The sequence below is a fragment of the Lynx canadensis genome, chromosome B4 (assembly GCF_007474595.2).
Source record: "Lynx canadensis isolate LIC74 chromosome B4, mLynCan4.pri.v2, whole genome shotgun sequence".
Lineage (NCBI taxonomy): Eukaryota > Metazoa > Chordata > Mammalia > Carnivora > Felidae > Lynx > Lynx canadensis.
Genome location: NC_044309.1, coordinates 80,309,727 through 80,337,572, shown reverse-complemented (window position 1 = coordinate 80,337,572; position 27,846 = coordinate 80,309,727). Strand labels below are relative to the sequence as shown.

General features: G+C 47.2%; 1 protein-coding gene across 1 annotated transcript; it reads left to right on the top strand.

Moving 5' to 3' along the window:
• The first annotated feature begins 11,883 nt into the window (after positions 1–11,883).
• LOC115517932 (glycosylation-dependent cell adhesion molecule 1-like) lies at positions 11,884–14,233 on the top strand. Its single transcript, XM_030321039.1, is given in 4 exon segments — positions 11,884–11,947; positions 12,863–12,907; positions 13,638–13,862; positions 14,103–14,233. Coding segments are annotated over 4 exon segments (465 nt in total).
• The last annotated feature ends 13,613 nt before the right edge of the window (positions 14,234–27,846 follow it).

The following is a 27,846-nucleotide window of genomic DNA, read 5'->3' as shown; positions in this document are numbered from 1 at the left end:
TCTCTGCCCCTCCCACACCTGTGCTTTCTCTCTCTCTCTCTCTCTCTCTCTCTCTCAAAAATAAATAAACATTAAAAAAATTTTTTTTAATTGCCACTTCCCACATATATTCCCTGCTTTATTTTTGTCCTTAGCACTTCTTTTTTTTTTCAGCTATTTTGAGATATATTTAATACACAAAAAATGGCATGTAGTCAATGTATATATACATTTTAGTGAGTTTGGACATAGGCATATACCCATGATACCATTCCCATAATCAAGGTAATAAACATATCTATCACCTCCAAAAGATTTCTTGTGCCTATGTGTGCACACATGTGTGTTAAGAACACTTGGCATCTTAGCATGAGATTAACCCACTTAACAAGTTTTTAAGCCATGACACTGTATTGTTAACTATAGGCACCATGTTGTAACGCAGATCTCTAGAACTTATTCACTTTGTAGCATTTCTCATTATCTAATATACTATATAAGTTACTTGTCTGTTTTCTTTGTTTTCTTCACTAGAATGTAAGCACCATGAGGGCAAGGGTTTCTATTCTTTTCACTGAGGTATCCCCAGTGCCTGAAACAGTTTCCGGAACATAGCAGGCACTCGATAAACATTAGCTGAGAGTTAAAATCACCACTTCCACCCTCCTCTCCATTTTCATCCTGTGAAATTAATGTCTCCATACTGTGGTTTTGTGCTGGTCTCAGCCTATCAATAACCAATGTGGTGGCCTTTGTGGTTTTTCTTATGATTGCAAGATGCCCTTCGGCAGTAACCATTGTGAAACTTTGGGGGGAAGAAAAGGTCATTACTTATAAGCCCCGTAAATGACATAGCGCACCTGGCACCACACAGGAAGGTCGTGGGCAGAAACAGAGAGCACATAGGCCTGGGCTTCCGCTTTTACTGGGGTCAAGGGTTTCATAGGCTCACTCTTTATTGATGAATTTAAAACATAAAAGCAGAAATTTAAAGTTAAGGCACCTGGGTGGCTCAGTCAGTTGGGTGTCTGATTTCAGCTCAGGTCATGATCTCACAGTTTGCGGGTTCAAGCCCCATATCGGCTCTGTGCTGACAGCTCAGAGCCCGGAGCCTGTTTCCGATTCTGTGCCTCCCTCTCTCTCTGCCCCTCCCCTGCTCATGCTCTGTCTCTCTCTCTCAAAAATGAATAAATGTTAAAAAAAAAATTTTTTTTAAGTGCTAAAAGAGGAAAAACAAGCAGCCCAAAGGGTTAGTTATTGAAACCAACCAAGACCTCTAAACCAGAGTAGCTCGAGCGAAAGAAGGCAGCCTGGCTTTTTATCCAGTCATGTGGCTGACTTCATCTAGTCTTTATCTAGTCATAACCCTCTTGGAAGTGGATGCTGTGCCAATCAAAGCTTAGGTCGGGCGCTTGCATTATGAGAAAGAGAAAACCATCAGGGGGGTTACACTACACCTCTCTGTTCTCAGAACGTGTTTTCGGCATGCTGTGCTTCTTCTCCACCAGGCAGGTGGCTGGCGGAAGTGAGTCCGCGCGACATCTCGGGATCGCTAATGCTCAGTAGGTAACAGATGCTTAACAAGTGGTCTGTGTATTTTTATTTTTTTTATTTTTGAGAGAGAGAGACAGAGAGTGGAGGGGTGGGGGCAGAGAGAGAAGGAGCCAGAATCTGAAGGAGGCTCCAGGCTCTGAGCTGCCAGCACAGAGCCTGACGCGGGGCTTGAACTCACAGACCGCAGATCATGACCTGAGCCGAAGTCAGGCCCTGAACTAACTGAGCCACCCAGGCACCCCAACGAGTGGTCTGCGTACTGAAAGGAGATTCATGTAGCACCATCCACTGAGGGCCATACCTACACACAACACTTGTCCCATTTTCCCCACTGATAATACCCACCCAGTCTCCTGGGCTATTTGCCTTCTATCTAGCACCCTGACGCGCCCCAGGTCCTCTAGCCTCAAAGGAGAAAAACTTCAGCCACCGCACATCCAAACACAGGTGCCTTTGGAGGCACCGCAATGGTGACAAAGCCTGATGAAGGGGAAGAGCTTCCCCAGATACCGTTTCGGAGGAACCCCCAGCCGGGATGAAATCTCCTTCCACGCCAGAGGCAATGGCAACCCTGGAGGACCCAGGCAGGCCACAGAAAAAAGGAGCAGACAGCTCCCCCTGGTGGTACGGGTCTGTCCACTCCAACACTTACTCTGGTTGGGAGGTGGGGGCGGGCCGTGTGGTATCTACCAGCAAACCCCTCAAGGTACGCGCTAACACATGGAAGTCTAACCGCAGCTCTTTACCTCCCTCCCGCCCCCCCCCCCCGCAAATTTCAGGAAATGACCAAAAAATAATAATTGCTTAATTAAAATTGGCTTCTTTCTGGCTTGTTTTCCTGCTTTCTGGGATTATGGATGTTTAATATTCAGATATAGATTATATTCTAAATAAATTACATAAAAATTAAGGGGAAAAAACAATAACATAATTCCAATATAAAGAGGAGGAGTAAAGACAAATCTACCAACTTCTTATCTCTGAAACCAGTTGAACTGATCACAACAAAAACAATTCGCACAGATATGTAAATTCCATTGGGGGTGAAAATAGAAAGCACTTACAACCCCAAATAACACTTTCTATGAAGAACTCCTGCCAAGTCCCTTGAAACTGGAACCAAATGGAGGGAGGATGCTGACTCAGCGTCCCATTATGACACTCATGGGCAGAGCTGACAACATACTTCTCCAAGGGACACGATATGCTCAGAGGACTAAAACCAAGAACACCTCGTCTGTAACCAGATCTGCCACATGTATACTTCCTGCTCCTGAAAAAGAGAACACCTAGAAAAGAAAAACATAATTGAAGACAGTGTTCCTTAAAAATAGAAGAAAATAGGGGCGCCTGGGTGGCGCAGTCGGTTAAGCGTCTGACTTCAGCCAGGTCACGATCTCGCGGTCCGTGAGTTCGAGCCCCGCGTCGGGCTCTGGGCTGATGGCTCAGAGCCTGGAGCCTATTTCCGATTCTGTGTCTCCCTCTCTCTCTGCCCCTCCCCCGTTCATGCTCTGTCTCTCTCTGTCCCAAAAATAAGTAAACGTTGAAAAAAAAAGAAGAAAAAATAGAAGAAAATCGAAATCTGGCTGGGCGGGGCAGGGGGCAGGGGGCAGAGGGCGGGCGGGGGGGAGTGGTGTAGGGGGAAACCACGAACCTGTTTAGTGAGTATAGAGTTTCAGTTTTGCAAGACGACAGAGTTCTGGAGGTTGGTTGCACAACTCCCTCAATATACTTGACACCAGTGAACGATTCAAAAAGACTAATGCTGAGAACTGGCCCGATAAGGTTCATTATCTTCAAAGATGAAGGATATTTGGGCATTCAGGCAAAACGACCAACACATTTGCTGAGGGGGAAAAAAATATATTCAGGTCGCCTCCAGACTACACCACCAAAAGACAGTGAAGAAATCCCTACAAAGTCCTCTGGAAGAAGAAAAATGAGGCCCAAACACTTTGTACTAAATCAAACTATTTTATGAGACTAAAGGCAACAGACACATATTTCCAGCATGCCAAATTCAGGGCATTTCATTCCTGTGAGCCATTTTCAAAAACACTATTAGACATAAACTCCAACCAGCCTCCAGAAAATGAGGTAAAAGGATTGGGTGTGAGTGCTAAATCCATTTCAGTGCAAGAGAAAAAGCTCAGGCGCGCCTGGGTGGCTCAGTCGGTTAAGCGTCTGACTTCGGCTCAAGTCATGATCTTGTGGTCCGTGAGTTCCAGCCCCGTGTCCGGCTCTGTGCTGACAGCTCAGAGCCTGAAGCCTGTTTCAGATTCTGTGTCTCCCTCTCTCTGACCCTCCCCCGTTCATGCTCTGTCTCTTTCTGTCTCAAAAATAAATAAACGTTTAAAAAAAATTTTTAATAAAAAAAATAAAAGAAAAAAGCTCAAGTCGCTGCAGGAATTATGGTTACAGAGCAGAGTAAGTGTTATAAACTATGAGAACGTAACCAAAGATCAGCATGGGGACGGCTGGGATGGAACAGCAAGCAGGATTTAATATAAATCAGATGACACGTGCAACTTTTATAGTCAAAAACTATTTTTAACCTGCAAAAGCAAGTAATTAAAGTATAAAAGAAATCGGGGCATCTGGGTGGCTCAGCCAGTTGAGCATCCGACTTGGGCTCAGGTCATGATCTCACCGTTCGTGGGTTCGAGCCCCACGTCGGGTTCTGGAGCCTGGAGCCTGTTTTAGATTCTGTGTCTCCCTCTCTCTCTGCCCCTCCCTCACGCGCACTGTCTCTCTCTGTCTCAAACATAAATAAACATTAAAAAAAATTGTAAGCATAAAGGAAATCACTAGAAAAAGTAACACTAGTCCTATTATCCATGAAAATCAGACGGTAAAGAGGAGAGCAGGAAGTAGAAGTACACTGTTTTCATCATTGCTGGTGGAGGGAATCAATCTAAGTGATAAGAATTGAGTACATCATTTGAAGTTATGGTTATAAAGATAATCACTAAGACTATAAACAAACTGAATCTTTTATATTATCAGAAGAAATACACATAAAAGAGAAAAAATAAATAGGTCATGTAGCCAAATATAAATGATAAAAAATTGTAAAGTGGAAGGACAGCATGAAAAAGATGAAACAAGTATCAAACACATGTCATTTATATGAATAAATAAAAATAGCACAAATTCATGCATTAAAAGCAAAAGCTTCTCAGATGGGATCGCAAAGCAAAACGAAACTATAAACAGTGGATTAAAGGATATATCAATAAGAAAGTAGCCGCTTCATTTTGTCGTCCTCTCAACTGCATTCAAACACGCATCTTATGCTTGCATTCCTGACTTCCTCCCTGAATAATTCTGTACAAAAGCCAGTAGGCAGAACCCAGCAAGGTAGCTGTCTGCAGGGGCGGGAAGGATGGGGGCTGGTACATCGCTGGAAAGCTGGAGCAGGGTGTTGGAAGTGTAGAGCCATGAGGAGGGTTATCTGCCCAGGGAAAGCAGGGACAAGGGGAAAGGTGGTGGCCTCTCGTGGGGTATCAGAGCCCAAGCAGGCGGGGGAGGTGGGGGGGGTCTATGTGTTGCAGGGTGAGCAGGCCTGAATTCTACGGTGCCAGACTGAAATTGGGCATAACAATGAGAACTCATGGTTTTCAGCATATGTAAATAGATGCAGAAATACATCCAGATGTAAATGTGCATGTGTTATTTATTTGTACAAATACACATACATACACACACATGTGTATATGTACATGCATTCATATATTCCCTAGTTTTGACTATGGAAGGGCCTGGAAGTAGCGACATCTCAAGAACAATGAGCACACCGAGAGCCCAAATCGTTGTTTCTAAATACCATTAAGAGAGCAGAGTTCCTTGGAGAAATGGCTGCTACCACGCAGGGCTGGCGCAGAGAAAATACACGATGAGTCTGGAATGCCTTGCTGTGCCAGAAAGGAAAAACTGCTCAAAGAATGATGGAGACATGACAAGAGAATACACAAGCTAACCAAAAGGCTAGCTTACTCCCGCTATGGCCAACTTGTTTCAGACTAACCATGGTCAATGGAGAAGAAAAGTATTATAAAAGATTATAATAATAATGAAAAACAATGGTAGTAACAAAATTATAATTCATTGACTAAATAGGATGTTATGAGCCCATATTGATATAAATAAATGAATAAATAAATGGGGAAGTGAGAAAGATTTCCCTTACAGCAGAATGACAGCTAATGAATGTAGAGGGAATGATTGAACTAGAAAATCACTATTTGGCAACCATCGCAGGAATAAGTAATTCAGCCTAAGTAATTCAGCCAGAAAGCATCAATGAGTGCTAAAACTAATTGGTAAAAGTTTGATGAGGAACAGGATATTTAATAGCCTCAAATTACTTTGCAACAAAATATATATATTAATTACAAAGAAGGAAAAGAATAACTTCACACTGGAGAAAACTGGCAGACGTCTGGTTAATCAGTGATCGATCGATCAAAGTTAACATCACAAAAATGGGACAAATCAAAATTACGAACCACCTGATAGAATATAATATAAAGAATATAGTATGGCTTGCTGATATTCTTGCCAAAAATGCAGAACCTGCCTCTAATAATGCGGAAACATCAGATGAACCCGAACTGGGGGACATGCTCCACAATTGGCCCCTCATCTGTGGAAGAGGAAAAGCCATGAAAATCAAGGAAAGACTGAGGAACTGTGTCAACAGCATTCTATGCGTAATCTTGGATTGGGTCCTTTTGTCATAAAGGACATTATCGAGACAACTGGCCACATTTAAATGGGGCCTGTGAATTAGATGGTAATAAGGCGTCAATGGCGTATCGGATATTATGTGTGTAGTTTGAGGGGTGGTTGGTAGGGCTTTCAGAGGAGAGGGGAAAAGCATGCCCAGGGCCCCAGGGGTGGGTGAGTGGGTGCTCAGGAGGCATCCTAGTAAACTGCAGCTTTCAGGGTAGCCTCTCCATCAGCTCTCGCAGACCCCCAGTGCAGCACGCCAGGCCTTCTAGGGGGCACGGAACAGCCAGTGCACGTGGGCAACGTTCTCAAGGCCCCATCTCCAAGATGGAGCGTGCTTTCCACAGACTGCCCAGGCAGAGTCAAGTTTGGCCCAGACCTTCCGGCAGAGAAACTGGGTATGGCTGGAGTGAACTTGCAAGCAACGGACCCTGAAGAAGGGAACAACGGACTCACTCAGGAAGAGCTGCTGGAGCCCGACTGAGAAGCAAGACAGAAGCTGCTCCCTCCCTGGATGCTCCAGAGTCCCCTGGAAGTGGGATCTTTCTGCACGTAACTGTTGACTCCCTCCTGAACCCTTTCCTGTTTCACCTCCCTCTGGCTCTGTTACCCTCTGAGCAACCCTGTCAATGGCCTTATTTTCCTCTCTGTTCTAGTAACAGACCCCCACTGCTCCCCGGGGATGAGAGGCAGTCTGGGAAGTGATTTGAGGCAGAAACATTGATTTCCCAGGGTAGTCAATGGGTCTGGAAGAAACAGCACAGAATATGTAAAATGGATCCCCCCCTGGAAAAGCAAGGGTTTATGGTTGCCTCACCGTGGAGTCAACACTCGCGATGCTTCGTGGGGGCGGTGAGCCATGGTGAGAAGAGCATGGAAATCAGAGCCAAACAGATCTGGATTCAAATCCCAGTCATGTCAGGTGACATCTATATCCCCTTGCTAAATTTGCTTCACCTTTCTGAGCCTCAGTTTTCCAATCTGCCATCAATACCACCCTATGGATCAGTGTGAGAATTAAAATCATCGTGCGTCTGGCTCCAGATCAGACTCTCACAGAATGTTAGTCTCCTCCTCCTTCTCTCCAACCTCCAACATTCCAGCCAGCAACCACCATAGTAATCTCTCTCTCTCTCTCTCTCTCTCTCTCTCACACACACTCAAAACAATAGACTTTCTGCCTCCCAAAATCCTTACCAGAAAAAAAGAGTTTGAGCTTTTGTTTAAAAGCCACCCTATTGCTGAAGGGAGTGTATTCCTCAACACCCCTGCATTAGAATTTCTCTGGACATTGGTTTTATTTATTTTTTAAAAAATTTTTTTCAAATGTTTATTTAAAAAAAAATTTTTTTTTATGTTTATTTTTGAGAGAGACAAAGACAGAATGCGAGTGGGTTGGGGCAGAGAGAGAGGGAGGCACAGAATCTGAAGCAGGCTGCAGGCTCCCAGCTGTCAGCACAGAGCCTGACATGGGGCTCAAACTCATGTGCTGTGAAATCATGACCTGAGCGGAAGTCGGGACTCTCAACCGACTGAGCCACCCAGGTGCCCCCATCAAATGTTTATTTATTTTTGAGAGAAAGAAAGAGAGAGCACGTGCATACGAGCGGGGGAGGGGCAGAGAGAGAGAGGGAGACCGAGGATCCGAAGCAGGATCTGCGCTGACAGCAGAGAGCCCGACGCTGGGCTCGAACTCACAGAATTGTGAGATCATGACCTGAGCCGAAGTCGGACGCTTAACCGGCTGAACCATCCAGGAGGCCCTGGACACTGGTTTCAAAATGCAAATTCCCGCACTACATCCCAGACCTGCTAAATGGAGAGGAAGGGAGCGGGTGAGTTTTCCTTCTCTCTGTCTCACATTCAAAATTCACTGAGAGGGATCTCATTGACCTGGGTTGGAACCATCCAGTGTGGAGGGTCAGAAATGGACAAGTCTTGGGGTACCTCCGGGGGCTCTGTGCTGACAGCTCAGAGCCTAGAGCCTGCTTTGGATTCTGTGTCTCCCCCTCTGCCCCTCCCCTGCTTGCTCTCTCTCTCACTCTCTCCCTCCCTCAAAAATAAATAAATCATTAAAATTTTTTTAATAAAATTAATTTAATTTTAAAAAAAGAAATGGACAGATCTCTTACCCAGGCCTCCTCAGAAGCCACTGGTCTTCCTTCTGCCCAGCCGGTTGGTGATTACCTCTAGATAAGACCCTGACTTCCTCACCAAACAGGAGTGGCCAGAGACAGGATCATCTGACCAAATTCTGGAACCTGTGTGCAGAGAACCATTGTGACCTCTTTTCTCAGAACGAAGCTACTCGCACGGCACACAGTCAGCTCTCCCATCCATCTTTGCCCTGCCCCAGAATCCTTAACTGAGAGCAGGAGGAGGCTGGGCTCTTGGAGGGACAGATGATCAAGGCTGAAGGCTGGTGGGGAGCCCTGGGGTAGGATCGCCATGTTTACCAAATAAAATATAGAACACCCAGTTAAGTAAGCAAAGTTTTACTATAAGTATGTGCCATGCAGTATTTTTTAGGCTCAAACAAGTATTCCCTGCTTATCTGAAAATCATACGTAACTGCATGGCTTGCATTTTATCTGGCAATCCCACCTGGGAGAGCAGGGACCAGGTCTGTTTTGCTCAGTGTTGAACCTCCAGTACCCATTTCATGTCTGGCATATGGCAGACGCTCAATATATTCTTTTGAAATACTTAATTGTTGAAAAAGGCCTCTCAGAGGTCCCTCTCTCCCCACTAAAAGGAAACATATCCCCCAGGGGCCAGCTTTGAGCTCGCAAATTGACTCATTCAAATCATTAGACTAGAGCACTTAGCTAGTGTTAAGATCTGTGCTAACCAAATTGGAACACAGAGATAAATAAACTGTGGCTCTTGTCCTCAAAATGGCAATTAACCAGCAGGAGCAATAGATCTGAACTGAGAATTACGAGAGAATATGATAGATGCTAGACAGTAAAACCAGAAGGTCAGGGCCAGGTGATTTTGCTCACCATTTTCTCTCCAAGCACCTACAACCTGGCAGGCAGTCAGTAAATAGTGGCGGAGTGGAAACGTGAAAAGACGGAGACGGGAACAGTGCATCGCGGGGCGGCAGAAGGGAGGTGACTAACTGAGGGAGGCGCGATGGTGAGAAGACTGGGGTCACTCCAGGGAGGGAATGACACCTGGTGTGGATTGTGATGTAGGAACACAGCAGACAGATGGAAAGGAAAGAGCATTTCTGAGGGAGGAACAGCATGAACACATACAACATTTTATCGAGCAGGAAGTAGCACCTGGGGACCAGTGATGAGGTCAGAAACGTGGAAAGCCCTGATCACATGGTCAAGGAGACTGGGCTTTATCTTAGGGGTAATGGATGGTCCTTAAAGACTTTTGAGTAGAGCCTTGGCCTGCACATCAGGCATTAGCATTAGCATAGAGGGTGGACAGCAGTGGAGACAGACTGGAGGCCGGAAGCCAGTGAGAAACCACTGAAATAGCCTAGTCTGCAAACGATGGAGGCCTAAACTTGTGGATTATTGGGGGTGTTGGAAAAATAAGCCTGCAGGACGGAAACCATACCCTTGAGGACTCGCTGTGAATGCCTCCATCTGTCCCCACCCTGTTCCTACGTGCCCCAGGTGATGGGAGGGGAGGCTGCCGCAGAAAGGGGCAATTGTGGAGGAAGGGGAGATGGGAGGCAGCCCAAGACAAACTTCCTTCACTTCGAAGACTTGCCCAAGGAGACAGCAGGGCTAGAGCGATTGGAGGCTGACCCCCAACCCCCAGGCTCTTCCCTCCCGCTGCTGCCAGGGGGGATGCGGGGGGAAGAAGGCTTCACCTCTCACCTTGGCCCACAGAGTCCACAGTTCTCTTGGGGCCAGCGGGTGGGACCTTACCCTCAGGGCGTAAGCCACGCCCCCAGCAAGCCACGCCCCCTGCTGAAAACCAGAGGTGCCATCTCAGGGTACAGCGGACCCCCTCCTTCCTGGAGATGATCCCAAAACATGTCCCAGAGAGATTATGAAAAATTCCAACCTAGTATTTACCCAAAGAATGCAAAAATACCAATTCAATGGGATACATGCACCCCGATGTTTATAGCAGCATTATCTACAATAACCAAATTGTGGAAACAGCCCCAAGTGTCCATCAACTGATGAATGGATAAACAAGACGTGTATGTATATACATATATATATATATATACATATATATACATATACATATATATATACATATACATATATATACATATATACATATATATATAATACACACACAATGGAATATTACTCCATGAAAAAATAAAATCTTGCCATTTGCAACAACATGGATGGGGTGAGAGTATTAAGCTGAGCAAAATAAGTCAGAGAAAGACAAATACCATATAATTTCACTCATATGTGGAATTTAAGAAAGAAAACAAGCAGGCAAAGGGGGGAAAAAGAGAGGTGGGGGAGAGGCCAACCAAGAAACAAACTCTTAACAGTAGAGAACAAACTGATGGTTACCAGAGGTGTGTGTGTGGGGGGGGGGGGGAATGAGTGAAATAGGTGATGGGGATTAAGGAGGGCACTTGTGATGAGCACAGGATGACGTACGGAAGTGTTGAATCACTACACTGTACACCTGAAACTAATATGATGTTGTCCGTTAACTAACCGGAACTTAAATAAAAACTTTTCAAAAATTCCAACCTGAGGGAGGCACCGGAGATCAATGAGTTCGGCCCTAGGCCCAGAGCCAGGCCCAAGTCCTGGGTGCGTCCCCCACCGCCTCTCATGTGGCTCTTTGGGCATCTCACTGCTTCATCTCGCCCACCTCTGGAGCCACCAGACCTTACCTGTAGCAGGCATAGAGTTTGGAGTTAGACTCACATGGGTTCAAATCCACCCAGATGTGTACCCTCACCTTTGTGAATATCGCTTTTCCTGCTTGATGAGTAACACATACCTCACAACCATGATGAATTAAGTAAAATATCCCATATGAACAAACTCTGCACAGTACCCGGCATGTAATCAGAATTCCTATAACGGCCGCGCTCCTTCATTCCTGAACTGACAGAGTTTTATCTGCAGCCTACCTGCCTTTATTCATTCACCCTCATGATATATTCTGGGTGCCTACTATGTACCAACTCCTTCTAGGTTCTGGGAAAACAGTGGCAAACAAAACATAGTTCCACCACCCATCACGGAAGTTCTGTCCTCCTGGGGCAGAGAGATATTAACTGATCACACAAATAAAAATAAAATTACACCAATAATGAGTACCATGAAGGAGAGAAACTCACACCCACTTAGTTATTCCAAGGACTTCCGGAGGTGGAGCCTGGGGCTGACACACCTTTGGCATGGCCCACACCAGGGAAATGCTGGGGGCCTTACTTTCCTGTTAACTGGTTTCCCAGAAGCTCCATTTCCTAAAAACAAATGTATTCAGAAAAGGGGACTTGGGAGGGGAAACCTGGAATGCCCCCAGATCCAATCCAGAACCAGGTTCCCCAGAGCCCTTTCCCACCCCAAGATAAATAAAGCCTAAAGCCTCTGCCAGACTACTGCCTCTGCAACACTCAACAGACTCCCCAGGGAAGACGGATCTGGCTATAGGTTCACCATGAAATTCTTTACCATCCTGCTGCTGGCCACCTGAGCCTCCACCTCTCTCGCCATCCTTAATGGTGAGTCTGGCTTCTGCTACACTCCTCTTTGTTCCCCAGAGGTCACTGAGCTGTCCCCTGGAGAGTCGTCAGCACTAGGAAGACCCCTCCTTAATCCTTGTAATGCACCGTGTGGAGAACGCATAACCAAATTGCACACCCGGGATGGTTGAGGTGTGGAGGCAGGGGACTAGGACTCACGATACCAGGAATCCTGCACCCTAGAAATCCTGGGCACTGGGGCCAGAGGAGCCAACTGGACCCAAATCAAGATGGACTATGGGTTAACAGAGATTCAGATAAGATTCCAGCCTCTGAGGGTGCTGGACACGCCAAAGCCACTGACCTCCTCTGGGCCCCCCTGCCTCCCTCTGTAACAATGAGGGCAAGACATATACACACATTCATTTAACGACTATTTATTGAGCACCTACTCTGTGCCAGACACACAGCTCCAGGCACTTGAGATACACTAACAAAACACAGAGACCTCAGTCATCATTGAGATGTCATTCTAGGAGAAAGAAACAGATAATTGGCATATTAAACAAATTATATAAGTGTGTTAGAAGTGCTAAGACAGGGGCGCCTGGGTGGCTCAGTCGGTTGGACGTCCGACTTCGGCTCAGGTCATGATCTCACAGTTGGTGAGTTCGAGCCCCGCGTCGGGCTCTGTGCTGACAGCTCAGAGCCTGGAGCCCGCTTCAGATTCTGTGTCTCCCCCTCTCTCTGCCCCTCCCCTGCTCATGCTCAGTTTCTCTCTATCTCTCAATAATGAATAAACATTAAAAAAATTAAAAAAAAAAAAAAAAGAAGTGCTAAGACAGAGAACAGGATAAGGAAGGTGGAAATGCTGGGTGGGGAGTGGCTACATACAAGCATCTCACATGTCAAATGTCTTAAGACCTCCGGAAACTCTAACCCCTTATTTTTCAGAGCCAGAAGATGAGATCCACTTGCAGGCTCAACCTATAAATGCCCGTAAGTCTCATGTTGGCATCCTTTAGAGGGAGTTGGTGGTAGTGAAAGATGGTCCAGTAAATGATGAATTCTCCACCTGAGGAAGAAATGGAGCAGAGACCATCCCTCCTGGCGCTGGACCTTAATCCTTCCTGCTGCACTAATTGGCCAAGATCTGGGGACCAGGAACAATTTGAACAGCACTTCATGCTGGGTAGTCATTGAAGATGACTATATCTCATACCCAAATGCTAGCAGGTAGGGAGTTTCAGCTCACCCTGAGGGGAGGATGCTGGAGGGGCTCCTCGGTCCCAGGCTCCTCCACCGCCTCAAAGTCATGAATATCGCAGGACCCTGCTTTGTAGATTATCCATAAACACAATTCAGTCTCAGGCTAGCTTCCCCCAATTTATCGGAGAAGGAAGACTCAAGCAATACCCAGAACTCAGAAAAAAAGAGCCAGTATTTATTGAACCCCTCCTATGCACCAGACAATGGATCGGGTGTTTGCATAGTTAATCTCTTTTCATCGGGAAGGTGAATGTGCTAGAATGGAATCCCTATTCAACGGCATTCAAAATCAGGGGTGTGCCCTTAGGTGCTCATAGATTTGGATGCGGGCATTGGATCTCAATTCTGGTCTACACTGACTGAGCAATGGCTCAACCCTGACACTCTCTGCAGAGAGCTGGCTGGCTGTTGCTTACCATGAGCTCTTTCCCTGCCCCTCATTCCATCTCCTTGGTCCCAGCTGCTCAGCTGATATGTGAAAAGGACCATGTCTCCATTGAAAACCTTTCTGAGGAATCTCTCATCTCCAGAGAAGAGCTGGTTTTTGAAGAGGATGATATGACCAAATCTACCAGGAGACCAAAGCGTCAAAGGCCCGAGCTGCTTCACCCCATCCCCCAGGAGGACAGTATCAGAAATGCTGCCTCTCAGTCAGAAGAGACTACAGAACTCACTCCCAGGACTGGTAGGAGCCAGGGCCAAGGGGAAGAAGCCGGGAGGGAGGCATTAAACAGAAAAACGCGGTGGCGGGACACTACGTTGGGGGAGAAAGTTGGGGGTGGAAAGAGAAAGGAAGCTGAAGGGGAACAAGAATGAAAGGTAAATGAGATTTGGAGGATCCGCTGATTGTGCCAGCACTGAGGAGTGTGGGGGAGGCGTGAGGGGACTAACCTTACTTTGCCATTTCTCTCCCAATGTTCCCCAGCAACCACCTCAGAGGGAAAACTGGCCAAGCTCGGCCATAAAATCGGGAAGAATCTGGACAAAACTGTAAAAGAAACCATGAGCTATCTGAGAAACCTACTCCCTCATGCCTATGAAGTCATAAGGCCCTAATGATAATAAGGCCCAGTCCCGGCCAAAGCTGGTATCTACGGCACCAAAACCCTCCTTGCCCCGACCACCATCTCTCAGCTCCCCACGTCCCTTATTAAAGCGTTGCATCCCAGTCTGGCTCTGTGGTGGCTTTGTCGGGCCAGGAGGGAAGGCGGAGGCCCCCACTCCGCTAGGATTCTTCCTGAGTTACCCCATCGCTCTAATTTTAAACCTCCCCTCCTCAGCTTACAACCTGTTCAAGTCTCCACGTCCCAAAATATCCTCTGTGAGGTCTTGACTCCCCTCAAGCTGCCCCTCCTCTTCATCCACACTGCCTCCCTGCTCCCTCACCCCCTGCACCCCTCACCCCCTGCAATCTGCATTTTCACACCCTCCAGCAACTGCTCCCCCCAACATCACTGACAGCACCAAGCCCGGTGGCTATTTCTGGTCCCTACTCCTCTCTTCATGGTCTCTGCAGAACTGGACACGATTACCCCTTCTAGAAAGTTTCCCCGCACTGACCTCCCAATGTGCTGCACTCTACTGGTTCTCCAAGCCCCCCATTTCCTTCCTGGCACATTTTCTGACCATGCACTCTATGCTCCCAGGGTCCCATCCTGTGCCCTCTCATCTTCTCTCCACCTTCCTTCCTCTACATCCCCGTTTGCCAAGACTTCAGCTTCACCTCAGGGTGGATGGGGTCTACCCATTTACCCACCACCACACATCCACCCAGTGTCTACTGTATGTCACACTCATCTACCTAATATGTGCCAAATTACCCCCCCCCCACACACACACACACACACAACCCTGGGCAGTTTTCACTATAAAGGCATATGGGACCAAATGGGGAAAGAAGAGACTGGGAAAATAAAAATCTCTCTCAGTCTTACAAACGGAAGGAAGATTGCCCATTCAAAGGGAGATAGGATGGCAGGAAGGAAACTATGAGATAATAGAAAATATATGTATTGGTCTATGTTCCCCCATACCTGGCACAAAGCTTCAAAATCCTTGTAATTTCCTAAGTGATAAGCACATTAGAATCATCCCTGTTCTAGTATCTGGACTTTGACGCATCCCAGCGATGGGGATCCTAAGACTCTTGTAAGTTCCTAAGTGATAAGAGTGACAGGAGCATCTTTTGTTCTAATGAGGTGACTCCGGTGTGCTCTTGGAGGCTCCTGGATGGAGGCTGGCCGCCAGAAGGACCAAGCCATCATTAGAAGCTTGGAACTTTCAGCCCCACCCCTACTTCACTGGAGAGGGGAAAGGGGCTGGAAACAGAGTCAATGATTGATCATGCCCCATGTGATAAAGTCCCCATAAAATCCCACTACAGTGAGGTTCTAAGAGCATCCAGGTTGGTGAACACATCCACACACCAGGAGGGTGACATCACCCAGTTCCACTGGGATAGAAACACCTGCCCTCAGGACCCTCCTGGACCTTGCCCTGGGTATTTCGTTGTCTGCCTGTTCAACTGTATCCTCTATCATATCTTCTAATAAACTGATAAACTGGTAAACAAAGCATTTCCCTGAGCCGAAGCAAGTTAATTGAACTCAGGGGAAGGGTCATGGGAAGCTCTGGTTTATATGATTTATAGCCGATCAGTCAGAAGAACAGGTGGCAACCTAGACTTGCAATTGGCATCTGAAGGAGGACAGTCTTGTGGGACTGAGCCCTTTCCCTGTGGGAGCTAACGCAACCTCCAGGTACTGTCAGAGCTGAGTTGGATTGTAGGACACCCAGTTGACCAGAATTGCTTGATGGGAGAAAACTCACACGCACTGGGAACCAGAAGTGTCAGAAGTGAAGTGTTCTGTGTGTGAATAAGGAAAGACAGATGGATGATTGAGTTTTTCCAACGCAGGAGCCACCTCTGATGTCTATTATCCTACCCCCAGGACATAAAAAAAAAAAAAATGCACTTGGAAGATCAACAGGGTGATCCACCCACAGCAACGCAGGCCAGGTGCTGCCCTGGCCCAGAAAAAACTAGAAGTGTGTTCACAGCTGGGGGCAGATAAAATAATCTCCATCCTTCCTTCCTTCGCTTTTTCCTGGTACAGAAAGTTTCCACCTGCCCACTGCCCTTAGTTATCCACCCTCCCCTCCAATACAAAGACACACTCACAACTCCACCAAAAACATCACCCAACCTAGATGGAAAGTTCTATTATGGGTCTTTCTCGTAAATTCTTGCCAGGCATAAATTCTTGAGATGAGGCATAAATTCTTGCCAAAATGACAGAGGAAGGTGGAGAGAGATTCTGGAGTTTAGGGAAGAATTGGAGGGGAAGTTCCTTGAGAAGATTAGGTTAGGAAAATTGAAGTGCCTTGGAGATTAAAAGCCCCAGACTCATTGTTCTGACCCTCCAGTTGAGACCAATAAAAAAATGACATGAGGGTCATTACATAATGGTGAAAGCATCCAGCTTCCTAGCAGCTGGACAGATGTTCTATAAACCCAAAACTCAGGGCTCTCGGTTAAAACTGGATAGGAGACCCCAGGCCAAAGGAGCCTTCAGCTTTGACCCCATCTCCCCATTCCCACCCCACCCTACCCCACCTCACCCCCGATTCACAGACCAGACGAGAGATAGGGCAGGATGAGCTACTCTGGGGAGCTCACCCATAGGATCATCTACTTTTCCCCCAAAGGAGAGTAAGCAACACACAGGAATCTAGTGCACAACAGTCTTGTGGGGTTTTTTTTTGGGGGGGGGGCGGTGGGGAGAACCCTTAATGAGGATTCAAGATACAGGAGGCCAGCCCTTAGCCACAGCGGCCTCCCGCGTCCCATGGAGAGGTGAATTTGGACAGTTTACCACTAGAGGGTGGGGAGCATGCTACTATCTCTTCTCTTAAAGTCGGGCGTTTAAGACATTTCTGTCATCTTGTGATATTTAAAAATTTGGAATAATGCTCCCAGTAGTCCTAATTTAACTTAGATGTGGCTAGATCTATATTTCTTTCCTGCATGAATTCCCCTTGGTGTGTATTTCATCTTCTCACTGCTCGGGGAGCAGGGAGGTCCTGACCACAAATTCCTGGGCCTGCCCCTCAGGTCATGGGCAATACCTCCACCACCACTCATTCTTAAATAACTGTGTCCCTTTGAAACTAACCTAACAATAGTCGCTGTGCTCGCCGCTAAGCAGGTCCTTTCCTCGCTGACACTATGCAAACCCTTCTACGTTGGTTTCTCGCCCCATCCAGGCTCCCTCTAGCGGCCTCGGTCGGCTTTGCATCCTTATTAAATCGGCCCCATTCATCCTCTCGGATCCAGAAATGAATATTTCTTTCTGTCTTTCTTTTTGAAATTTTTATTTAAATCCCAGTGACTTTACACACAATGTAATATTAGTTTCACGTGTACAATATAGTGACTCAACACTTCCATACACACCCGGTGTTCATCACAAGTGCCCTCCTTAATCCCCAGCATCTAATTAATCCATCCTCCCACCCCTCTCCCGTCTGGTAACCATCGGTTTGTTCTCTATAGTTAAGAGTCTGTTTCTTGGTTTGCCTCTCTTTTTTTTACTTTATTTTTATTTTTTAATTTACATCCAAGTTAGTTAGCATATAGCGCAATAACGATTTTAGGAGTAGAATCCAGTGATTCATCCCCTATATATAACACCCAGTGCTCATCCCAACAAGTGTCTTTCTTAATGCCCCTTACCCATTTAGCCAGCCCCCCACCTACAACCCCTCCAGCAACCCTCAGTTTGTTCTCTATATTTAAGAGTCTTTTATGTTTTGTCCCCCTCCCTGTTTTTATATTATTTTTGCTTCCCTTCCCTTCTGTTCATCTGTTTTGTATCTTAAATTCCACATATGAGTGAAGTCATATTTTTGTCTTTCTCTGACTAATTTCGCTTAGCATCATACCCTCTAGTTTCATCCACATAGTTTCAAGTGGCAAGATTTCATTCTTTTTGATTGTCAAGTAATACTCCATTGTATATACATATCACATCTTCTTTATCCATTCATCTGTCTTTCCATACTTTGGCCATTGTCAATAGTGCTTCTATAAACATTGGGGTGCATGTGCCCCTTCAAAAATATGACACCTATATCCCTTGGATAAATACCTAGTAGTGCAATTGCTGGGTCGTAGGGTAGTTCTATTTTTAGTTTTTTGAGGAACCTCCATACTGTTTTCCAGAGTGGCTGCACCAGTTTACATTCCCACAAACAATGAAAAAGGGTTCCTCTTTCTCCGCATCCTCATCAACCTCTGTTGTTGCCCGAGTTGTTTATTTTAGCCATTCTGACTGGTGTAAGGTGGTATCTCATTGTGGTTTTGATCTGTATTTCCCTGATGATGAGTGATGTGGAGCATTTTTTCATGTGTCTGTTAGCCGTCTGGATGTCTTCTTTTGAAAAGTGTCTGTTCATATCTTTTGCCCAGAAGAAATGAATAAATACTCTGCTCTTTTCTAGTTCAGTCCTTAAAAACACTCGATAGGGAGACCTTTCCTTTTTCTTTTGCTATATCTCAAATAAGGCCCCTAAGAACTCAACCTTTCTCCTGAGAAAATCTCATCTTTCTCTTCAGCTCAGTCAACAGAACTTCCTTCTTTTTTCTTTCCTCTTCCTGCTGATTTTTCTCCCTATTAAGACCAAGACTTGCATCTCAAATGCTCCCCATATCTCCTTGATTCTCTAAGTCTGATTTCTAAAGACACAATATTCAAGACACCTTGATAAATAGATACAAACCCAACCTTTAGGTTTGTAATAATTCCATTGATTCTTTTCATCCACATTGGTGTTTCCTCCACATAAGGGGTCGTGGTCCTTTTTATCTGTGCAAAGTGCACCACACCTATGTGGTTAATCCCACAGCAGGCCTCTGAGATCAGAGGTCAGGGCTGACTTAATAAATGTACAACCCAGAGCCAACTTGAGGCTGTGTGGCAGGAATAATTCTAGGACCCTGTGGGCAGTCCATAAATAAAATCCTTCCATGCTTCCATCTGTGGCCTTAAATGTAGTTTAAAACAAAGTAGACAATCAGGATCGGGGACAGCCAACCTCGCACCACTTACCAAAGATTAGCACAAATAATCGGAAGCCAAAATGTAACCATCTTGTGCTCTGTACCCACATGAAATTGGGGTAATTTCATTCCCACTTCAGCTGCACCCATAAAGCTGCAGGTCAAAGTTAACTTCAAAGCCTTTGCCTGTTAAAATCCACCGTGCTGGGGCGCCTGGGTGGCGCAGTCGGTTAAGCGTCCGACTTCAGCTCATGTCACGATCTTGCGGTCCGTGAGTTCAAGCCCCGCGTCAGGCTCTGGGCTGATGGCTCAGAGCCTGGAGCCTGCTTCCGATTCTGTGTCTCCCTCTCTCTCTGCCCCTCCCCCGTTCATGCTGTGTCTCTCTCTGTCTCAAAAATAAATAAACGTTAAAAAAAAAAATTAAAAAAAAAAAAATCCACCGTGCTGGCGTCCCCCTAGGCCAGTCCCTGATTTTACTGTCAAGGCTCCAGGGTGGCCCAACAGCCTGTCAACCCTCCATCCCTCTGAATCAGGCCCATGGAGAAGGTGCTCCCAGAACAGGGGGCAGAAAGGAGAACAAAGCATCACTTTTATTAATGGCCAGACAAGTGCCAGACAACCCACGGTACTCTGACCTCTCTGACAAGCTGAACTAAAGAACGCGGTCAAGACACAAGTCCAAGCGGGGCCTCCTCTACTTCCTCCCTACCTGAGCCAGTAAGCAGATGGGGAAACAGCAGACATACCCCAAGGGAGAGAAGGAGAAGGGAAGCCTTGTCCAAACGTGTGTGTTTGCATCATGAGAGGGCAGCAGAGAAAGAAGCAACGCTATTCAGGAACATTCCTGTTAACGCATGGACCGCTCTCCCTGGTGAAACCTGTCCCATGAATGTTCTGTCTCCCCGGCTGCCACGGCACCCCCACACTGCAGGAGGGAGCACTTGCCTGCATGAGGAGATCCTTTCATCTTGTATTAGTTTCCTAAGTACAGTGTCTAAGTACAAATTACCACAAATGTACTGACTCAAAACAACAGAGCTGTGTGATCTTGTAGTTCTGGAGGACAGAAGTCTAAGATGGGTCTCACGAGGCTGAAATCAAGGTGTCAGCAGGGCTACATTCTTTTCTGGAGGCTCAGGGGAGAAACCCTGTCAGTGCTCATTCCAACTTCCAGAGGCCGCCCACATTCCCTGGCTTTCAGTCCCATCCTCCCATCTTCGGAGCCAGCCACAGCCAGCCAAGCTCTTCTCGCTTTGCCACCCATCTGGTTCTCTCTCCTGAATCCCTCCCCACATTTAAGGTTCCTTGTGCTTACACTGGACCCATCCAGATAATCTGGAATAACCTCACTATTTTCAAGCCAGCTGACTAGCAACCTTAATTCCATCCCAAACCTTATTTCCCCTTTGCCATGAAAGCTAACATAGTACAGATTCTACGGATTGGGATATGGGTATCTTGGGGGCCATGATTTTGCTAACACTCCCATGGGATCAGCCACCACTCACACCCACTTAGGCCTTGGTACCACAGGAATCAGTTGTCAGGGGTCCCAAACCATCCAGGGAGGTACTAAAATCTATACCCTGTTCCAATTGCTCTCAGAGGAAGGTGGGTAACCGAATCCCTCCTGGGGATTCCCTCTTGTTCTGTTTTCCTCAGTCATGGCCAAAGTCAAGCCAAAGCCTCCAAGACCCAGTTATCCAGACTCCCATCTCCCTAACCCAACCCAATTCTCTGCCCGGCCTCTCTCCCAGACCCTTCTACTGTGACTTCAGGAACTCCTGGCATGTGATCAGCAAACTCCTTGGTAGTGCCAATGTTGATAGAACAATTGAGTGTTCTCTCAATTGACTAGTCTTAAATTTTTAAGATTTCCTGAGAGTCCCACAGCCCCTACAAGGCTCTCAAGAGGAGGCTTCTCTCCCTCTCACTGCCAATTACCTCAGAGCTAGAATGTGGGAAGGGAAGGCCTCCCGGTTTCCCACTGCTGCTTCTATAGCTCTGCTCCTCCTTCCAATTTCAAAACCTCCTCTCCTTGGAAGCTCTGAACACAGGCTGTCACCCTCCTCCCAACCCTCCCCCCCCCCCCCCCCCCCCGCTGATGACCTCAACTCCTGCTCTTCTTCCCCTCACTTGCTCCTGTCAACATTCCTGATGATGTTCCTCATTCACACAGATGATCTCACCGACACTCTGGCTTCTCAGTCCTTGACCTCTGTACCTCAGCCTACACTTTACCACAGTAACCTCCAAAATCTCCAAGAATCACATCTTATCTACAACCTCCTGACCGTCCATCTCCTTTCCTCTAGAAGTTCAGTTGTACCAACGCTTTGGCCTTACCCAGACCCCTGATCTACGTCACCACTTTTTCCACGTAGTTAATGACTCCATTTCCCAGGCTTCTTTGCAGTTAGATGTGGCCATGTGACTTGGTTGCCGCCGGTAGGATATGAGCCAATATGATGATGGCAAATTACAGAGGGCAGTGACAGAAAAGGAGTTACATCCTCCCCCTTCTCTTTTCCCCCCTTCCCACCAACTGGAATGAGATGAAGAGGTGAGAGCTGGCACTGCCATCACAGGCCACTAAATGGAAGCCACATTTTGAAAAGGACAAGTTACAAGATAGAAAGAACCTGAGTCTTGAATATTGTGAAGCCACCATATTACCCATGTTTAACTTCCACTTAAGCCAGGGTATCGAGATCTTGTTGTTGCACCTGAACTAGTATCTTCATATACTTGTCCACCTCACCTTCCCATCTCATTACATATAACCTCATATACTCAATTCTTCAAATCAAAAACCTAAGACTCAATCTTGACTTTTGCCTTTGCGTCAATCCCCGCATCAACAGGGCCTTAGACTCTATCTCCAAAATACATATTGACTTCATCCCACTCTCTCCATCCCCATGCCACCATCCCAGTTTCACCAGAATGATCTGTCACTTAGACTTCTGCAAACGCCTCCTGACTAACCTCTCTGCCTCCACCCTTACCCCTTCCAAACCAACCTCCAAAAGACAAATGATCTTCTTTCATCATTATCTTCATTTTTATTTGAGAGAGAAGGAAAGAAAGGGAGAGAGTGTGCACATGATCAGGGGAGGAGCAGAGAGAGAGATAGAGAGAGCCAGAATCCCAAGCAGACTGCAGGCTCTGAGTGAGGCTGCGCGTCTTGCGATTTGATCTCACGATCATGACCTGAGCCAAAACCAAGAGTCAGACATTAACCATCTGAGCCACCCAGGCACCCCAGACAAGCGATATTCTTAAAGTATATCAAATCATGTCAGTTAGTCATGAAAATTAATTGTTTCCACCGTGAAAACCTCACAGGTGGTCTTTTTTTTTCATCTTTTTTTTTTATGTTCGTTTATTTTGAGAGAGAATGCGTGCACGCAAACGGAAGGGGCAGAGAGAGGGAGAGACAGAGAATCCCAAGCAGGCTCCACGCTGTCAGCACAGGGCCCCATGCAGAGCTCAAACTCGCAAACAGTGAAATCATGAACTGAGCCAAAATCATGAGTTGGATGCTTTTAACCAACTGAACCACCCAGGGGCCCCATCGTCGGTGTTTTCCAATTGCACTTCGAATAAAATCCAAACTCCTTACCAGGGCCTACAGGCCCTTACTGGTCTAGTTCCCATTCATTTCACTCCACTCTCCTGCTCACCACTTCATGGCCATGGTGGCATCCTTCATGGTCCTGGGACACATGAGCATTTTCCCAACTCAGGGCTTCCATCCTTGCTGTTCCTTTGGCTAAGAACCTTGTTCCTCTTGCTCTTTGCTTAGCTGGCTCCTTTTCATCCTTCAGGACTACGCTGAAAGGTCACCTCCTCGGAGAGAGCTTCCCTGGCCACCCCATTCAGTGCCCACCCCCATCTACCCTCCCATCAGTCCCCTCACCCTATTTATTGCCTCACTGCAGTCACCACATTCTGAAATTATCTTATGTACACATTTGTCTACCTGTTTATATACTCTCTACCTCACAAAAATGTAAGCTCTATGAAACCTGGGAACTTGCGAATTATTAGTATTTATCATTTCTCTCTAGTATCGTGAACAGCAATTACTGGGCAAGGGGAGTTCAATAAACAAATCCAAATTGAATTTATGAGCAGAAGGAAGGAAGGAAGGAAGGAAAGAAAGAAGGAAGGAAGGGAGGGAGGAAGGAGGAAGGAAGGAGGGAAGAAGGGAAGGAGGAAAGGAGGAAAGGAGGGAAGGAGGGATGAAATTAGCTACTCTTTTCCTCGGAGGAACAAGTAAAGAACAGAGAGAGACTCGAAGGTTCACTACATCCCTTGTGAAGAAGGGAGCAACGTCCTCTCCTCTAATGGAAAGGGGCACAGGGGAGTAGTGGCAGGTAACGATCTCCCTCCCTCAGAGTGGTTGGGAAGAAAAGACCCTGGGAAGCTTTTGTTCAAAGGCCCAGGGCTCCCTTCCCCAGGATCTGCAGAATTAATGCAGAGGTGAAGAAAAGGCCACCTTCGCTGAGAACATGGCACAGCACCAGAGGTCCAGACACTGCCGTGAGGAAGCCTGAAATTCTGTCTCAGGAAGGGCTTTTCAAGGCATGCACAGGGGGTCCCCAGAATGGGGACTCTCTTATTGGAAGTGAAGGAAGGGGTCTTAAAAAAGAATATTCCCCACCACTCCCAACCTTCCCGCACAGAAAATGGAGTCCCATCACAGGGACTCAGGATGAGGGTTGGGACCGCCTCCACAGAGCCTCCCACATGCCCTCCCCTCACCTGAGGAGACAAGATAGCTAAGGCCTTGGGTAAACTGGCCCTAGCTCAGAAGAGGCACTGATTCTCTCCACCGCCAGCTCCGTCTCCCCTGTCCCCGGGGCCCTTCTCCTTCAAGGTGAATCACGGAATCTTCTATTCGTAGACTCCCCTGCACAGTTTCAGAGCAACCCAGGATCTCAAAGGATTGAAATAGAACCGAAACAGGTCCCAGACCTGTCCCAGACAGCCTCTTGCGTACGTCCAGTAACACATGTCTCCTCACACACAGTGCAGCCTCTTCTAGGCCTGGGTGCCTCCGACTGTAAGAGCATCCTTCCTCCCAGCCAGGCCAGGTCTCTCTCCCTCTCACTGGCATGGCTGCCTCAGCCCTGGCAGAACAGCACGAGTAAGTTGGGTGCTTCCATGTGACATCTAAAGGTAATTGTCACTCCAATAATAAATGCTGCCATTTAACCAAGCTTACCAGGCACCGTGCTAAGCATTTTATGTTTATTATCTCCATCAAGACTCGCAATGCCCTACCATATAGGAATCACTATTCCCATTCCACGGATTAGGAAATAAGCTTGAGAAGTAAGGCAGTCAGTCCAGGCCCCCCCCCCCCCGCCGGGTATTGGAAGAACCAGGATCCGTTCCAACATCCACTCCATCCAAAGCCCATGCCCTCAGCTCCCCTGTTATGCCAAAATCACCCCACCCCTGAGTCTTCTTTAAGCCCGGCTAAGCCACATGAATTCCTTCAAGTATTCAAGTAGCATTTCTCTGAGAAGCTCAAAGCACCCATCCTGCTTTTCTCTGCACCTCCACCTCGGTTTTTAATAAAATCCTGCAGCCATCCAGCCTTAGACCCGCCTCCTGGGAATGGGAAAGGAAGCTCTTGTCCTCCACCTCCCTTGTCACCTGTCTGCTCCCTTGTCTCCCGGGATTTGTCAGTCTACCTCCCCCTATTCCTCACCTCTTCTTCCCCAAATTCCTATTCATCCTTAAAAAAAAACAAAACCTGACCCCAATTCCCCTCCTCAGAGAAGCCTTCTGCAGCCCGTGCTCCGATCTCAGTGCTCCCAAAGCCCTTATTTCTCTCCCACCCACCTCCCCAGCTTTATTGAGACGTAATTGACATACAAGGCGTACAATGTGATGGCTTGATATAAGTAAGTACTGGGAAGTGATTCCCATAGCTCGGCCAGTTAGCACACCCATGACCTCACAGCTACAAGTGTGAGTGTGTGTGTATGTAAAAACTCTTAAGATCTACCCTCTTAGCTGCTTTCAAATATGCAATACAGTATTGTTAACTGTCGTCACCATGCCGTACATGACATCCCCAGAACTTTTTCATCCTTCATAACTGAAAGTTTGCACCTGTGACCACCTTTGACCCGTTTCCCCCACCCCTGTCCCTGGCAACCGCCAACCCGCTCCGTGGTTCTGTGTGTTCAGTTACAAGACCCTTATTTCTGTCTCTACAACAACAGTTGCCATTTTGCAGCTCGTCGTGTCTGGTCGCCGTTCTCCCTCCCTGGTCGGGCTTCTCCAAGGCAGAGGGTATGGCTTTATCTCCAGGCGCATTATGACATAGGTGTTTAGTGGCTGTTACTGCTCAGTGTAGACTGACATTTTTTTTTTTAATTTTTTTTTCAACGTTTTTTATTTATTTTTGGGACAGAGAGAGACAGAGCATGAACGGGGGAGGGGCAGAGAGAGAGGGAGACACAGAATCGGAAACAGGCTCCAGGCTCTGAGCCATCAGCCCAGAGCCTGACGCGGGGCTCGAACTCATGGACCGCGAGATCGTGACCTGGCTGAAGTCGGACACTTAACCGACTGCGCCACCCAGGCGCCCCTAGACTGACATTTTTGATGCTTCAAACAGAAGAACAGTGGTCAGACTGCAGAAATTCAGAAAGTAGGGTCACCATGGGGGAACCAGTGGAGACACCAGGAGAACTGAGCCCCTCCGTATGGCCCACCACCTGGGCTCTACCTGGTCTCTGGGAACAATGAGAAACTATTCCAAGGAGTACAATGAAAGACAAGAGTTTGAAACAGGATCTGCTGCCCTCTGGTGGCCCTTCGGCCTCTGGCCATTTGTTTGGTGTCCTCCCCTTCCCTGAGGCAGAGAAGTTGCCAGTATGGATTTAGAACATGATGCCCCCCTCTGCTGGCACAATCTTAACTGTCCCAGGTGCTTTTGTAACAAGATATTAAAATTAGAAGTTCAAGTAGGTGCCAAGATACAATAGATGAGGGTTTTTTAAAAAATGTTTAATGTTTATTTATTTTTAAGAGAGAGAGAGAGAGAGTGCTAGTGCAGGAGGGGCAGAGAAAGAAGGAGACACAGAATCTGAAGCGGGTTCCAAGCTCTGAGCTGTCAGCACAGAGCCCGATGTGGGGCTCAAGCTCATGAACCGTGAGATCGTGACCTGAGCCAAAGTCGGACACTTAACCGACTGAGCCACCCAGGTGCCTCCAACAGGTGAGATTTTAAAGTGAAGTACCAACTCATCATATGACAAATTTCAAAGGAAATTTTTAAGAACTAGTTTCTGACCACCTCGGCCAGACCAAGGATATTTTTTTTTTAATCTCATAGTACAAGGGGCGCCTGGGTGGCTCAGTCAGTTGAGTGTCTGACTTCAGTTCAGGTCATGATCTCACATCTCGTGAGTTCAAGCCCCACATCAGGCTCTGTGCTGACAGCTCAGAACCTGGAGACTGCTTCGGATTCTGTGCCTCCCTCTCTCCCTGCCCCTCCCCTGCCTGTGCTCCGTCTCTCTCTCTCTCAAAAATAAATTAAAAAAAATTTTTTTAATCTCATAGTACAGAGGGAAGGGAGGATTTTATTAGGAGGCAATGTTTGGATAAAGCTTTGCTGTGAGCCCCATCTCCCCTCTCCCAGGGAAGGAGATAGGGCCTACCCACCTCACAGCAAACCCAGTGGGTGCTTACAGAGGTTACCCCAAAAGCTGAGTATGTGGCCCCTTGAGGTAAGGGCAGAGTGTCCTGGGGCCTGGATGCCACCCAGAAGTTTAGAAGGAGAAGGAAGGACCAAGGAACCGCCACGTGGGCAGACTGACGGAGCTGGTCCTCTAGAAGGCCCTGACCTAGTTTGCCTGGCAAAGAAGAATTCGCTCTGGGTCCTGGGAGAGAAACAAGCATATCCCCACGCATCCATCTTGGGCGCTGTCCGGTAGGACTACCTCGAGGGACACAAGGACCCCAACGGCTGAAGAAGGAGCCTCAAATTCCTGGAGTCAGGGAACACAGGGGAATGGGGCTGACAGCAAAGCTCTGAGAAGCCAGGAAAGGGCCCACGAGAGAACAGTCACCAGAGATCAGAGAGAAAGGGGCAAGGATACCACCGGCTGATGGAAGAGGAGTATCACCGAGTGAAATCTCACCTGCCCCTTCCTGTCTGCTCCACACCCCCCCACCTCTCCCCACCGCACCTCACTCTGAAAAGGCAACCGGTGAGAGCGGGCGAAGGGCAGGCCTGGGGGGCAGGGGAGGAGGGAGAACATGACAGACAGAAGCCAGTCACCCTCTCCTTTCCCCGGCAACTGAAGCAGGGCCCAACAGGCGGCACAAGAATGACATTAAATAGCGCCAAGTTTTGATTCATGCACTCGCCTGGTTGTTCTAGTTTCTGATCAACGCTCCATGCCTGTCTCTTACGTGAGAATAAGCAAAATAGTTAAGAGTCTTTCCTTAGAGCAAGGGAAAAAAATGCCCCTGTCCAGCATCCCAATGAAGCATAAAGGATAATGTCATGAATCAAACTCACCGGGGAAATCAAACTGCAACTTTATTTTCTTATTACACGACAAGTGGCGGTTGC